The following is a 16,561-nucleotide window of genomic DNA, read 5'->3' as shown; positions in this document are numbered from 1 at the left end:
TAAAAGTTCGTCCGCAAAAAATTATTGCAAAATTTGATTTCTACATCCAGATTTTATTACTTTTTATCTTTAACTTTTGTCGTTTTAAAAAATTCATATTTAATTCATTTCATGTCAGAAAATTCTAAATTTTAGTAAACGAACCTTTCATAGTGTTCTAATCTTGTCTCAAAAAAAACGTTCAAAAATTTAAGAGTTTAAGGATAATTAATCAAACTTTGTTTTAGCAGGGACTAAAATTATAAGTAAATTTTTTTTTATAAGGACTAAAAATGCTATTAAAATTAAGTAGGGACTAAACTTATAAGGTCGCTATTTTATAGGGACTAGAAACATAATTAACCCAAGATTATATAATAAGGATATTTGTTCGCATGCAGATGAGTATTCAACCCCTAACCCCCAGGCCATATTACAACGAATCTGATGATATTTTAAGTTGACAATATATAACTGCTATTTACTCATTGTTTTTGGTCTAAAATATTTGGACCGTTACTTTTTTCAAATCCCGGATGTGAAATTCTTTTTTTGCAAAAAAAAAAAAAAAAACCCTTTACTTTGTTTTTGAGAGAGAAAAAAAAACTTTACTTTTTTATGCTTTTTTGGTATAATCCATCATCATGGGTGTCATTTAAGTACCAACCCAAAAGAATGACAAATCCAATTTTCCGAAGTAAATGTGGAACACTTTCATGCAACCATTCGTTAATCACTAATTCAGTATCATGTAGAAGAAAAAATGGATATTTGTCTTGTGAAGCATTATGATACATTTGTTGTTTGTTTGTGTGACCAAAGTAGCTACAAGACCAAGAAGCATGTTAAACATTGGTCCAGCAAAGCATCTAGCCATTGCTATTGTAGGATGACCAGCTTTAGCAACTGGAACATCAACAAAGCATCAAGACTTTGCAAGTTTCTTTCTTGTCTTTGAATCATGATCTTTGATGGCTTGTGAGATAAAGTTCTAAGTATTGTAACCGATTCATAAACTTCTCTTGCATGATTCTGATACGGAAGTTATTTGAATATGAATGACTTAGATCTTAGAACCCCAGTAGAAATAGCTTCTTTTGAGTACTGATTTAATACTTTAGAGGATATTATTCAAGTACTTGTGTCAAAATAAAGCACAACTCTTATTTCGAGTGTCAACTCTCGAGGAATGCCTCAAATGTTCTCTATTAGTCTTTTCAGCCGACTAGAAAACAAATATTTAATTTTTTTCATATTACATTAATGTAGTTTTGCCATAAAGTTTGATTTGATTCATGAAGGAACTTATTAGGTTTGCAGACCAATTACTTATTTTCTTTCTCTTTGAATCCCTCACATTGCAACAATTTTTTATTATTTAGAATCCATAATTAGAGTTTTTGGTTGTCCGTAAGGTCATCAATGGGCAATACCAATAATATCAAGTTGGACAGTTACCCCAACTCATTAATGTTATATGAAAATTAGTGTCTTTGGCACAATTTTAACCCTTTTAGACCTATTATGAGACTAATATCCAGTTTCTGATTGAGCATAATTTTCTTAGGTCTTAGCATTTCGATGTAGGTTTACTCCACTAGGATTTTAGCCCTTGTTCCTCATGTCCTCCTCCATATGGAGGCAAGTTGCTTGCAGTTGACCAAACACCACTTTGGTCACACTTATCAATTTAACTTCCACATATATATCACCATTTAAGAAATTATTTATTTGCAGTCATTAGATGAGTTTCTAACTCCCAAAGAACTACAAGAATCATTATAGGTGTAAAATAATCTTTTGGAATTTGAAAATACCTTCATTATCTCCAAATCATTTTTCCACTGCTCTTTTGAAATGTTTCACGTCCCCCCCCCCCCCCGGAATCCTTCCTCCTTTTACATTACGCCCTCTCTTATACATTTAGTTCCATCTAAAAGTACCACCGTGGCACTATCTTTGATTTATAGTTTTATGAGTTTATTCTATTTTCTTATTCACACGGAATATTTTATTTTATGAGTTTATTTTGCAAGACAAAAACACTAGCTTACAATATTGGATAGTTTATTTGTCAATTTTTTTTTGGATAGTTTGTAGCCTATAACTCATACGGTTAAAGTAGTTATTTGATAAGGGTCTACTTTTACGAGTTTATAATGTTTTTCATAAGTTATAGGATATAGCTTTTTTTTTTTCAAATGCAACATGTCTATGCTTATGTCTATGTTAAGTAGCGTTTTTTTTTTTTAGGAAATGACAATATACTATTATATATTGTTGTTCGTGGATGGCTGAAGGATCACAACCAAGCAACTTTTATATGCAACATAATATACTAGTTAATTATGATTATAACTAATAAAATAGATGGAGCACGTTTTGCTACTCTTAAGGAAATTGAATTACACATCTATAGATACCAAGTCAAATTCAGTTACCATACTTAAAGCACATTGAAAAATAATTAAGTCTTAAAAAATATGACCTATTAAATAGGTAGTTTATTTCTAAAGAAGTTACACAAATTGTGGTAAAATGCCAACGTGTGATTCTGTCAAAATGATCTTCTTATGCAAAAGTCACCAAGATTAATTTTCTCAATAAAATTAATTAAAACATTTATTTATAATAAAATAAAATAACTTTTGAAATATCTCAAATATACAACAATCCCCCACATATTTCAAAAGTTTTAAATTAAAAATATATATAGCCTGAGTCATCTTTGAGTGTACTGCATCGGAACGGTGTAGCAAGATATGGAACCCGTCGTAGACTAATGAGGCTTAACACACAGTGAATTGGTTTAGCAAGCTATGGAACCCAATACACTTGATGTATGCTAGAGGTCTCACAATCACATTGCACCCCCACAATTCTCGTGTAATCGTTGTGTTGCGCATTTAGGCCGTGCGCGTGTCTAATTTTCATGAGTGCTCTAGAGACCCGCCACGGTCTCATGCAAGCGGCCCCACTTGACACTCATATAGGTGATTCCATCTAGTGCATGCTACAACCACACACCACCCTAAAGGCTTATGGTAATCATTAAAGGCATTAAAAGCCTAACCCTCAAATCTTACTTTCTAAAGCTTGTCGGGTCAAGCTAACTCTAACCCTAACCCTAAAGCTAGCATTTTCCCGCTCATTCTAAAACATTTATGTCGAAGCTTGATCTTCTCACCTTTAATACACGCCATAAAGTCATTTCATTACAGGTTGTAGTAACTGTTATTTATAACATGATTGCATGATATTTTAATTTTTGAAATAGAATAACACACGATTGCTGTATTAATTGTCATCCCAAATCAGACCTGTGAATTACGTACAAAATTGTATAATGGAAATAAAATAAGATACAATCAATTGTATATTGATTAGCATTAAAACCACACGGTTGAAAATTTCTTTTAAAAACTAAAGAGGCCACACGGTTGCATATTAAAAAAAACAGCACATTTTGCATATTAAAAGAAAACCACACGGTTTGCATAATGGAGATTGTATAATGGAAATAAAATAAGACACAATCAATTGTATATTGATTAGCATTAAAACCACACGGTTGAAAATTTCTTTTAAAAACAAAAGAGGTCACACGGTTGCATATAAAAAAAACAGCACATTTTGCATATTAAAAGAAAACCACACGGTTTGCATAATGAAAATAAAATAACACACAATCAATTGTACATTAACTAGCATTATTGTATAATGGAAATAAAATAACACACAATCAATTGTATATTAGCTAACATTTAAACCACATGGTTGAAAATTTCTTAAAAAAAAAAAGGAGCCCACACGGTTGCATATAAAAAAAAAAACAGCACCTTTTGCCTATTAAAAGGAAACCCCAAGGTTTCCATAATGGAAATAAAATAACACTCAATCAATTGTACATTAACTAGCATTATTGTATAATGGAAATAAAATAACACACAATCAATTGTATATTAACTAACATTAAAACCACATGGTTGAAAATTTCTTAAAAAAAAAAAAAGGAGCCCACACGGTTGCATATAAAAAAAAGAACCTTTTGCATATTAAAAGAAAACCGCACGGTTTGCGTAATGAAAATAAAATAACACCCAATCAATTGTACATTAACTAGCATTAAAACCACACGGTTGAAATTTTCTTTAAAAAAAAAAAGGTCACACGGTTGCATATTAAAAAAAAAAAAACAGCACTGTTTGCAAGTTAAAAAAAAACCACACGGTTTGCATATTAAAATCAGTCTATAATAAAATCAGCCTCCTTTCTCCTTCCATTATTCTATCGTTGATTCCAGTGGAGGGTCGTGGTAATGAAACTTTGATGTCCTATCACTGCTTGACAGGTGCTACGGTTATTTTTTCTCACAATTACGACATGCTTTAATATCTTTTCCTATTTATTAAACCTTTATGATGTTGCAGGTCCTTTGCTCAAAAAGCCAGCTTCATCCTTTGAAAGTGCTATCAACAAGTATTGTGTGAAGTTTAGGACGTACATAGTCGAGTATGATGTTGAAGAGGTGAAGATGATTTTGTTTAACATGTTTCATTTTTTTTTTGTTATCTGTAATGGTTCTAATCGTTTTTTTTTTGTTGCATCAAGGGGCTGTTATGCTACCGAACATGTTCACAAACGACTTTAGGGACCGAGTTCAATGATTTGCGACTTTGATTGATGCAAAGAGCAATCAGTTCGAGGTGTTGGTTGAAAGAATTGATGGGTCTGTGTTTTTCTCCAAGGGATGGAAATCCTTGCGTGATTTTAATGGGATCAGCTTGGGTGCTTGGGTTTCTCTTATCTTAGGATTGGAGGGTGCGGATGGTTTATTTTTGATGGAATTTTCCAGTTTATTTTTATGTTTTTCCTTTCTGTTTTTTTCCTTTGCGTTTTCTTTTTATGGAGTGTAGTATGCTTCATCTTTTATGCTTTCTTTTTGTTTTGTCAATCAAAAACTATGATGCTTTAGTTCTTGACTATCATTGTGACGAAGTATCATCTTGCCTTCTTATATACGCTAATTTAAATTAAAGAGATCTTTTCAGATTTTACCTTGCATCCTTCTCTCATTGTTGTTATATATATTACAATAAAAACCTTAGCAAGTAATTTCAGATTCACATGAATTCGGAAATATTTAGGACGTTGCTTATTTCTATGGTATGATTATAGAATATTTTTCAATGAAATATATATTAACAACCATTAATAACATATGGTCGCAAATTTTCTTAAAGAAAAAAAAACACGGTTGCAAATTAAAATAATATGGTTCAAGTCAAATTGAAATGGCATCATATTTAATGTTCTCCATTAATCAATTATATATTAACTTCCATTAATAACACACAGTTGCAAATTCATTTAAAAAAATGGTTGCAAATTAAAATAATATGGTTCAGGTCAAATTGGGATGACACCATATTTTAAGGTTCTCCATATATTTTGCACGTTGCGTATCTTTCTGGTATGATTGTAGAATATTTTTTAATCAATTATATATTAACTAGCATTAATGACACACGGTTGAAAATTTCTTTAAGAAAAAAAAGCAGCGCCTCTCTTTTTAATTTAAAGAGATCTTTTCAGATTTTACCATGCATTATTTTCTCAATGTCGTTATATATTTTAGGAACAAAGCTTTAGCAAGTATTTTTCATATTCACGTGAATTCCAAAATATTTTAGGAGCACGTAATTTTTATAATGATTAATGTTGAGAAAATAAGGATACCACCATAAAAAATTTTGACCTCGGCACTATAACACAATTTTCGTCTTTTTTTTACAAGGAACACAGTTTAAAGTATATTACTGTTAAAAACACGTATTTAAGCATAAGATAATTTCGAAATAGGTTATCTTTTGAAACAATTCTCCCATCACAAAAAATATTTTGAGTTGCACTATAACACTTTTTTCATTTGAAATTAATCATATTGATTTGCAGTAGCTAAAATTGGAAGTTACAATTAATCAAAAATTAATTCTATTTTAATTGTGGCATTAAATTTAATGCACCAACTACTAATTGTGGCATTAATCAACTGTTTAATGAAAATAAAATAACACACAATCAATTGTACATTAACTAGCATTATTGTATAATGGAAATAAAATAACACCCAATCAATTGTACGTTAATTATTATGACTTATTCTTCTATTGTATAATATTGGCTTAAGTAACATTGTGAATTTCTACATGAAAATAAGACCCGTGCGTCAGCACGGGTCATAGTTCTTGTTTTAATTTAATTAGCACTTCTCATTTCATTGTCATAACACTATAGGAAAAGGACAAAACAATTTAGTGCTAACATAACTAACAAGTGACTTGTTTTTCCCATTGAACCTTTTTCATGGGATCTCCAATCATAAAGGTTGGGTTCCCATCACTTGTCGTTTTCGAGTGGCATAGTCTCATTTCCTTCTTTTTCTTCCCGGGGTTTTGTCAACGAATTCGTTAAATTCACAAATATTGACTAAGACGTCTCTAAGTCAATTAATCTCATATTTCATCAAGTTTATAAAAATAAACTCGGATTACACAATAAATTAAGTCTGTTTGGTTGTCTCCTAAACGACAACTTATTCATCAACGAAATAAATAAACTTATAAATTTATTTATTCTCATTGGATTCATATCTAATTAACATCATTGTATTATTTGAATACAATGGTTCATCCTCTTTAAATAATATCACAAGTGTTGTCAAATCAACTCCCTTAATACGATTTATCAAGTCTACTTAGATAAATTCCAAGCGACAACATCTCCACAAGGGGAAAACTAAATCCAAAGATAAAGTTACTATTCAAGTCTACTTAAAAAAACTTTCAGACAGCAAACTCCCCACATTTGATTAATATAATGCAATGTGTAGATTTTGCAGAGTCAACTTGAATAATTTTTATGTAACCAAAAAAAAAAATTAAGTAACAACACTGTCACCATGGAAAAAACAAATCCCCATAAATAACATAAGTAAAGTTTATTAAACATCACTGTATTACTATAATAATACAATGAATAATTTATAATATACCCCATATAATATTTTATGGTATTTCTAATGTCACATAATTCTACCATAAATTAATTGATGAGATATCTTCTCAATTTTCTTTAAATAAGTGTTATCATCATTCAATTATTTTAATACAATGGCTCAAGAAAAGTCTCAATCTGCTTTCAAGAATATAAGTATGCTAGCATTTTAAAATGAACTATCACATTAAGAACATTATATACTCATAAAATTTCAGCATTAGAAAACATGTCTCAATTCTACTCATTTAACTCAAATAATTAGCCAAACAAAAAGTCTGCTTACTCACACACAAGATTTTAAAGCAGTCATCATGTATTTAATTTACATATGCATAGAATGAACATAAAAATTTTGATCACATTGATCACTAGTTAAATATATGGATTCTGCATCAAAATATAGTAATTTCAAATTATTTCATTTACTTTTAACATGGTACCAGCTATATTCTAACATAATTACATGCATATTTATTAGAAATTTCTCAAGAATGTCTCTTGTCAATGCACTTCAAATCATATAAACATTGTCAACTTTTTAAGTTCAAGTTAAATCTTATTTTGGCATATCAACACATATGAACACATTTTACTGCACGACAATTAACAAGAAAATCATCTACGTGATTATTATCATAATTTCAGTATAATCACAAAAGTGAGGCAAGACACAAATGCAAAGGTGCGGTAATTCATTTACAAATAGACTACCTTCAGGAATTTAAGTATTACTATAATTTCACATGAAGGGAATTTAAGTATTCATTTACAAATAGCTGGGGATGCCAGAGGCACTCCTACCCCATTCTCGATCATAGTCGCATCATACTTGTAGGGGATTGCCTTCGTAGAGGCATAAGATACTGGGCCAGGTAACCTAATTACTAAGGGTTCGACATCCCTTTTCTGAGATACACTTCCAGCAGGAGAATCATGAAACACTGGCACAATCACGCAAACATCACTGACAATCAAATGTTTGCTATCCATCAGGCTTTGTATATCACCTTGTACCACACAACAACCCATAGGATTTTGAAGACATTCTGAACAAGAAGCATGATCGTGATTAAACAAAGAAGCTTGGCAAAGTTTGACATGTAGTGGCACCAAAGGAGTAGCAACATTACGGACATCTAAAATGGGAGCCTCCTGAGGAACACGAACTCTTTCGAAGGCCTCGATCATGTTAACGGCAACATGGTTTGGAAGTGGATTGTCGAGAACATGGGGAACACTATTTTCAAAAGTCAACCGTCCTCTGTCTATCAGATCTTTCACAACATACTTCAAAGCATAGCAACCTTCCACATCGTGGCCTTGAGCGCCTTGATGGAATTCACATGTAAGATCCTGCCGGAACCTAGGAGGCAATGGCGTAGGCGGAGGCTTGCCTGGTCTGGTGACGCAGTGGCCTTTAGCGAGTAGAGTTGGGAGTAGATCAGCATATCGCATTGGTATTGGTGGAAAATAAGTCTTGGGCCGAGGACCCTGTTGTTGCTGCTGTTGCTGTTGAACAGGAGGCTGCTGTTGTACCTGCTGAGCAATGGCATTAACGGGCACTAGTGGTTGACCTAGTGGCAGAGGATATTGCTGGTAGAATGGTGGGAAGAAAGGATGCTGAGAATACTGCATATGTTGGTAGGGCCAAGGTAACTGAGCAGCGTTAATATGAGCGACAACAGCTGTAGACTGGTTACCAGATACCATCCCTACTTCAGATTCTTTCTTCTTATGGTGGCCATTACCGTACTTCTTTGACGCGCTAGCTGAGGACTCACCCTTTTCAAGAACAATGATACCTTCTCTGACAGCCTCCTCTAGACGAGTTCCCATAGTAACCATGTCGGAGAAATTATTTGGAGCAGAGACTATCATTCTTTCAACATATTCCTTCTTCAAAGTTTTCAGGAATGTCTGTGTCAGTTCTTCCTCATCAAGCCGAGGAGAAACACGGGCAGCTGCCCCTCTCCATCTCTGAGCATATTCACGGAAGGTTTCATCCGACTTTTGAGACAAAGACTTAAGAGAATCCCTGTTCCGTTTCAAGCGGGTGTTAAACTCATAATGATTTTCAAAAGCGGCAGCGAGTTCCTCAAAGGTATGGATATTGTCTTTGCTCAAACCAGTGTACCAGTCTGCCGCATCTTCCATCAAGCTATCCTGGAAGCAGTGGATCATTAGTGCATCATTATATGCGTAGTTGGCCATCTTTCGGACGTACCGAATGACATGGTTATGTGGACAAGAAGATCCGTTGTATTTGTCAAAATCTGGCACTTTGAACTTTTTAGGAACCTCCAATCGGGATACCAGGCATAAATCACGAGCCTTAGCAGAAGCACCGTTCCTACGGCTAGCTTTAACCTCTCGGAGCTCTCCAGCTAGCTCTCTTAACTGTTCTCTCATAGCTTCCATTATAGGGTCTTGTCCGCGCGGAGTATCAACATCAATTACCTGCTGCACAGTGTGTACAACGAGATCGGTAACAACAGTAGTCACTTGAGGCATAGAGGTGGATGTAGGAGCAAAAGTTGTCACAGGAATCGGTCCTTGATTAGCAAAATCGGAGATACCAGCCGCAGTATTAGGAGCATAGAAAGCTGACAGTCCATAGGGACGCCCATTGGGCATGACAAAACGAGCATCAGAAGCCACAGTGGAGAATGGGATAGATGGAATCATTTCAGTAGAAGCTGGAACAGATGTGGCTGGTTGTTCTTGTGCAGCCATCATAGTAGACATAACGTCATGAGCCTTAGCCAGATCTTCTTTCATAGCAGCCAATTCGGCACGGAGCTGAGCATTTTCTTCTTCAAAGTTAGCCATGTTTCTTCTCTTGTACAATCTTGTTTGATGAACTCTATCTGGTTGGTAAACCTTACGAGCACGAGCCACTTTTCAGACTGCGGCAAAAGAACCAGGAGGCAATGAGCACGAGGGAAGTTTTTTTGTGACCAATGAATGTATATGATGCGTGAAATGTGTTAATGCGTATGCAAAAAGACTCTTTTTGTGTTATCGAAGGGTTTTAGACAAATTAGAAATTTGTAAACAACGGAAACATTCAAATATCACAAGGTCTTACAAGATAATTCCCTTTGAAATACTAAGCCAAGTGATAGACTTTGAAATGTAAAACAATCAATAACAACTGGAAATAACAACAGGAAACAAAAATCCTCAAGCATAGGGAATGGAAGTATCATCCTCGGACCCAGTCTCAGACTCATAATTGCAGTATCGGGCATAGTAGTTACGGGCACCCCTAGCCCTCTTGGAATCTCTCATAAGCAACTCATCCTTTTCTTCAATTTCTCTCCTAGCTTTAGCCAATTCTTTCTTTAATGTCAAAACCTCATGAGTCTTCTGTTCATCTTTTCCATCCAAAGTCATGATCAAATTCTCAGCCTCATAGTATCTAGTCCTCCACTGCTGCTTCTCTCGACTCTCCATAGCTAGATGCTCCTGATACATCTCCTGGGTAGGTGGTAGTAGAGGCAAAGGCATGGTTGGAATGGATGCAGACACAAATCTCATGGCGAGGTAAGGCATGCCAATCTTCTCGGCTTGGTTTATCACTCATTGAGTATAGGCCTCACGAGCAACACCGGACCTCACACCCATATGCTTCACCTCTTTCTTCCGAAGTTTAGACCAAGCCTCTATGAAATCTTCTCTTATTCCTGTGAGTGCATTGGAGTAATGGAAGAAGTTAGGAGATGTAGCAAGATAGAGGGGCTTCTCTTTCATCGGGAAACCAAATTGTCGCAATGCAAGCTCTGGGTTATAGCTGATTCCACCCCGGGTACCAAGAAGAGGTACATTAAGAAACTTTCCACCACCGAAGATGATTTCTTTGACTCTAGCAGCGGGAGTGAGCCAAACCACCTCATTAGAGGTGAGAGCCATGATCCTTTATGAAATAGTCCAATTCTCTAGATTATCATGGAAAGACTTCGGAAGGTGCGAAATGAACCACCTATAGAGGAGAGGTACACAACAAAGAATGTATCCACGACCCTTGTCGGATCGATCGTGAATAGCATGGTATGTGTCAGCTAGCAAAGTAGGAACCGGATTCTTGGAGTGGAAGATCATAATAGCATTCATGTCCACGAAGCCATCAAGATTCGAAAAGAGAATAAGCCCATAGATGAGTAGTGCAAGAATAGCCTCAAGAGTGTCCTGACAAGTGGTTTTGAGGTTGGCTTTCTCAAGTAAATACTCCAAAGTGAATCCTCGGATGTGAGCCTTAGTGACAAGATTCTTGGAAACATCGGTAGTCTTAAGATGAAGATCACGGGCAATAACCAGAGGAGTAGGAGGATTCTCAAGTCCCGCGAAAGGTACCCCCTTAACAATAGATAGATCCATCAAGCAAGAATAAGCCTCGAGTGTGGGCACCAACTGAAATTCGGGAAAAGTGAAGCACCGATAGTCTCGATCATAAAACTGCGCTAGAGTGTGTACAAGTTTCTCATCCACATTAGTCTGGAGAAGAGTAAGTAAGGCCCCGTAACGATGTCAGAAACCGGTCGGATCCTCGATCTTGAGTGTCAAATCTCTCAAACTAGCTAAATCCACTTCCTTGAACTTGTAGGACTTAGTCTTCCCCATTCCTACAATGTTTAAAAATTCAATTTGTCTAAGCCCTTCGATAAATGCATGGAAAAAGTTTATGCATGTATGCATGTATGCATGTATGCATGATTATGTCCAAGTACGGAGAAAACATGGTGGGTTGAGATTCAAAGTCAAGGAGTCATGGGTGGACACGGTGTCCGGTGAATCTAGGGCTTTGGATAATAGTAACCGGGTTCTAAAAAGTTCCCAAGTTGCAACCTCTCCGACGTATATCATGGTGTCACGAGACGACACTCGCTCCATGATTATCCGTAAGAAGGTCTAACTTGAGTGTAGTATCGCGTGACGACTAAAACTCGAGACAACACTCGGTTTAGCCTCCGCACTACATCCTAGAAAATGGCTATGGATGGGTTTGGTTATCTACGGTTCATAGCGTCATAGAACAATTATAAGTAAAGTGCCTAAACGCGACAACACTCGCCGACAATATCACCCCCAAAATGCCTCAGCTATGTGGGATTGATCGCATAATCCAATACACGAGGCAACCCTCGGAATGAATTGTCGATTATATCCCCCCTAAATCCTAATTTCACTCAGCCCGGGTGTAGGACTTTTTGATATTCTCACCCCACACGTTTGCAAGAATTTAAACATTTATTCACATAGGAAAGCAAAAGGAAGCAAGTAAAAACGAAAGCGCAAGCGTGGAAATAAAGACTAGGCGTAACTCTCGAATCTCCCCAGTGAAGTCGCCAGCTGTTTTATCTTGGTTTTATAGGTGTCAAACATTGATTAAGTTTGAACCTTTTTAACCTTTGATATCTCATTTTTTTCTTGGGAAGGAAAAATAAGAAAAACCTTTGAGAATCGAGGTCCGGGAGTTGGTTTTGCTATAGGAAGGTGTTAGGCACCTATAGCAACTATAGTATCCTATAGGAACCGTCTTTGCTTTCTACGCGCGCGCTTTATTTTTAAATGCTATTTGAAAAGTGATATTTACACCTAAGGGTTTACTAAGTCAAGAATTGGAGGGAGAAGAAGATGTTTGAATTTTTATTTTATTTGAATTGAAGGAATATTGGTTCCTTTCCTACGTATCCTTTTAAGGGATCAAATCCACCGTAGTTCTCTTCCAAACAAATGTTTTTTGTTTTTGTTGATTGATTTTAAGTTTGAAAATGGGATTTTTGAAGAATAAGAGAGAGAGAGGCCTCAAGGGCATAAGACTTGGAAAAATGTGAGGTGGGATTAGTTCATTTTGCAAAAGAGAGTCCAAGTATCATTAGAATTCATTAGGATTTTTGTTAAAGAAAATAAAGGGAAAATCAATGGGATTTTGATCCCAAAGTTTATTTAGAAAATGATTTGAGTGATGTTGTTCATATTTTTTGGAAAAGAGAATTTTTCTAAGTATCGCGATTCCTAGGCATACATCTAAACATATATTCCCTAAGCATATATCTAAAGTAACCATGTGATATGTGTGCATGTGTCGGTGCTTGTGTCGGTGTACATCATTAGAGTCCATTGTCTTTTACATATGCCCTAGTTTACATGCTATGGTCTTGCAAGAATTTAAAAGCATAAGAAAAATATTACAAAATCCCTAAGTTTTACATTCTAACCTTTGCATGAATTTAAACGGCAAGAAATTAAAGTGCAAGAAATAAGAGATGAAAGTATGATGTGAAATGCTATGGGAATGAGACATGAAACAAGAAGGGTTAGTAGCATGAGTGAAATAGAAACTAGCAGCAAAAATGCATAGTAAAGCTATTATAACTTGCAAGAAAAGTAAACCAACAAGCTTGACAAAAAGTGATAAAAGAACTTGAAATTTAATGCAAAACTAAAACTAGATTGATGCCTAGATTCTCATAATATTGGAGAAATTTTGAATGACTTGTTTCAAGAAAACCAACATGAGAATCTAAGGATTTAACTATGCCAAAGTTTACAAGATTTTCAAGTTCTTTATGCACTTTTATTTTACATTATTTACCAAACACAAGGTTCACAAAAAACTATACCAAAACAGCAAGTATACATCACATTTAATAGGCAAATTCACTCCACAAAGTCACATATCCAAGGCCACAATTTTGTACCAACATCCAAACTCAAAATCACATCACAATTTCACAAGAATGTTAACAAAAAGTAAGCAAAAACAAGAATATATCCTACATATTTTGGAAATGAATTTTTACATGTAATTGCTTTCCAAGAGATAGGTCTCAAATGCTGAAATTACCCACACAAAAACTCACACAAACTTTTAGAAGCTTTTAACAAAATTTTAACAAGAATTAAAACATTGAATTAACAAGAGTACAAAATATTTTTCATACAATTTTGATCAAGATTCAACATGCAATCAGCATCAAGATCCAATCAAAATAGCAAGAAAGACATTCACAGTTTTTTTGGAATTTTTTAGTAACAAATCACATGTTCAGGGGGTGCAGTGAGCAAGAAATCAATAAAACGAACATGAAAGGGGGGTTCACATAGCAACAATCACACAGAATAGTGAAAAACGCATATTGGGCTTGGGAAGAGAATGGACCGGTCCAGGAATGGGTCAACCCGGTCCAGACCCTATATAAGCCTGGGAACCGGTTTGGACCTCATTCCAAACCCTCCTTTCTCTCTCTAAAGCCTGCAAACTCTCTCCCTCTCTCTCTAGGACAGGTCGAACGGAGAAGAAGAAGAAAAGAGTTCCGACGCGGCGGCCGGCCGGTTTTCGGCGACGGAGCCACCGCGTCGGAAGAGCTTAAGCTATTTTTTAAAAATTTTTTTTTTATGGAAACCACTCCTTTTCTTCTCCTCTTCTCAAATCTTCAAACGTTTTTCAAAGAAAATCGAAGATATGACCTAGATCTAAGCTTTTAAACATGAGTATCTAAATCAAGGAGAACAAATACCTTCACTGTTTTCTGTGCGAATCTGCGACGGTGCTAAGACTCCCGTTCGCGTTTTGCTCCTCTTTAATTTGCTTCGATTGATTCCTGTTGTTGTTCGTTTTTGCTATGATTCCAACGAAGTTGATATGCTGGAATTCGTGATTCACGTTTTGGATTGGTGATATCAACGAATTCGTGAAACCAGTGATGAATCAGTGAGTTGTTGTTGCGATTTGTGAATTGACGGAAGCAAGAAACAGTGATGATAGTGGTAGTTCGATGAATTCTGGAATTTTTGAGGATTAGGGTTCGGTGGCGATGAATCTTGATGATGAAGATTCCAGAATTTGTTGAATGTTCTTGAGAATTTGTGGCTAGTTTTCGGTTTTGATCTGTGAATGGAGGAGAGAGAATGAAAAATCTTGTTTGTGATGATTTGGCAGAATGAATAGTGTGATTCTGACTCAATGATGAGTTGGCTTGCTTTTATAGGTGCCTTGCAGTGATTCTGAACCAATGAAAAAATGCCATGTGGACCTGGACCTATAACTAACTCTTTGGACTGATCTGCAATTAACTAAAAACAAAGGACTAAAGTGCAAAATAACAAAAGGACTAAAATGCAAAAATTAATAAAATTTGGTTAAAAAATGTAATTTTGAAAATAACGTAAAGTGAACCCAAAAATAAAATCAACAAACGGACTAAAATGAACCAACTACATAAATGAGGTACTTTAAAGTAACCTCTCTCATTCAAAATTTTGTGTGAAATGACCAAAATGCCCCCTAGGGACTAAAATGACTCAAAATGACTCAAATGCAATTTTTAAAATGGTTTTTTAACAGGGAATTAAAGCAAGAATTTATACAAGGAAATTAAAAGACTCAGACAATTTTTAGGGATTGAAAGGAGTTTTAACACAGGAAATGACTAAAATGCCCCAAGGGGCTAAACTGACTCAAAACGACTTAGATGCAATTTTCGAAATGGATTTTGACATGGAATTAAACAAAAACTCATTCAAACCAATTGAAAGGACTCAGGGACAATTTTTCAAAGATTGAAAGAAATTTTAACATAGGAAATGACTAAAATGCCCCTAGGGGCTAAACTGACTCAAAATGACTTCAAGTGTGATTTTTGAAATGGATTTTAACATGGAATTGAAACAAGGACTTATACAAACCAATTGAAAAGATTCAAACAATTTTCAAGGACTAAAATGAGTTTGAATGCAGGAAGTGACTAAAATACCCTTTTTCATGAATTTTGCAAATAATATTGAAATAAAACGCAGAGAAATATGCAATTGATCAGAGACAAATTCAAATGACTTGAAATGTAAGAAAAATCCTTTGGATGGTTTTAACATGCAAGAAAAGAAGAATTGAGTCAGTATTTTTAGGTCCAAAATTAGGGTATAACAACCTTATCATCGAAGAAATAGAAAAGTTAACTCTGAGGTTTTTTTTATCGAAGTTGGGCTTGCTGGGAGCACGTGTTCCGGTTCCACGAACGAGACTTATCGAGAGACAGTTATTTTGGATAAGGACATCTCCGAAGTGCGTTCGAAATTCAAATTTAACAGATAAGATTTGTTAATTTTCTATAGTTATAAGTTTGAATTCGAATTTAGGTAGTTACTTCTACTTGTATAAATAGTAGTTTTTCTGATGAAAAAGTGGTCACAATTCAATCATACAAAACTTACACTCAAATTATCCGTATGGAAGCGAGAAACGAGTCACAAGTTGCAATGTATGAATCTGTGTACCAATTTACATTCAATCAATGCAATTTACATTTGTCCTTTTAAAATGTCTTTACATTTTACTTGTTTCTTTTGAGCAATTCAAAGTTATTTTACTTAACAAACTTCGATTGGATTCAACTGGGTTGCGTTCGATTGTTTTTATCATTTTTGTTTATCTAAATCTTTCAAGAACATTTACAATTTCCTAGAAACAACAAAAGCACAAATATGCTCCTAAGATTTACTGGTTGATCTTGCAAGTAACTAC

At 35.0% G+C, this 16,561-nt stretch overlaps 1 protein-coding gene across 1 annotated transcript; it reads right to left on the bottom strand.

The window, feature by feature from the left end:
- Positions 1 to 7,800: 7,800 nt before the first annotated feature.
- On the bottom strand, positions 7,801 to 9,885 carry LOC146901660 (uncharacterized). Its single transcript, XM_085737071.1, has 2 exons — positions 9,529 to 9,885; positions 7,801 to 9,414 (listed from the first exon to the last, which is right to left on the bottom strand). Exons 1-2 carry the CDS (start codon positions 9,865 to 9,867, stop codon positions 7,801 to 7,803), a joined length of 1,953 nt encoding a protein of 650 aa, XP_085593197.1. The 5' UTR covers positions 9,868 to 9,885.
- Positions 9,886 to 16,561: the final 6,676 nt, after the last annotated feature.

The sequence above is a fragment of the Medicago sativa genome, chromosome 8 (assembly GCF_051527215.1).
Source record: "Medicago sativa cultivar Bolivia chromosome 8, Bolivia_mono, whole genome shotgun sequence".
In the NCBI taxonomy this organism is placed as follows: Eukaryota; Viridiplantae; Streptophyta; class Magnoliopsida; order Fabales; family Fabaceae; genus Medicago; species Medicago sativa.
The sequence above is the reverse complement of the archived record's forward strand: the minus strand, read 5'-3'. Positions and strand labels throughout refer to the sequence as shown.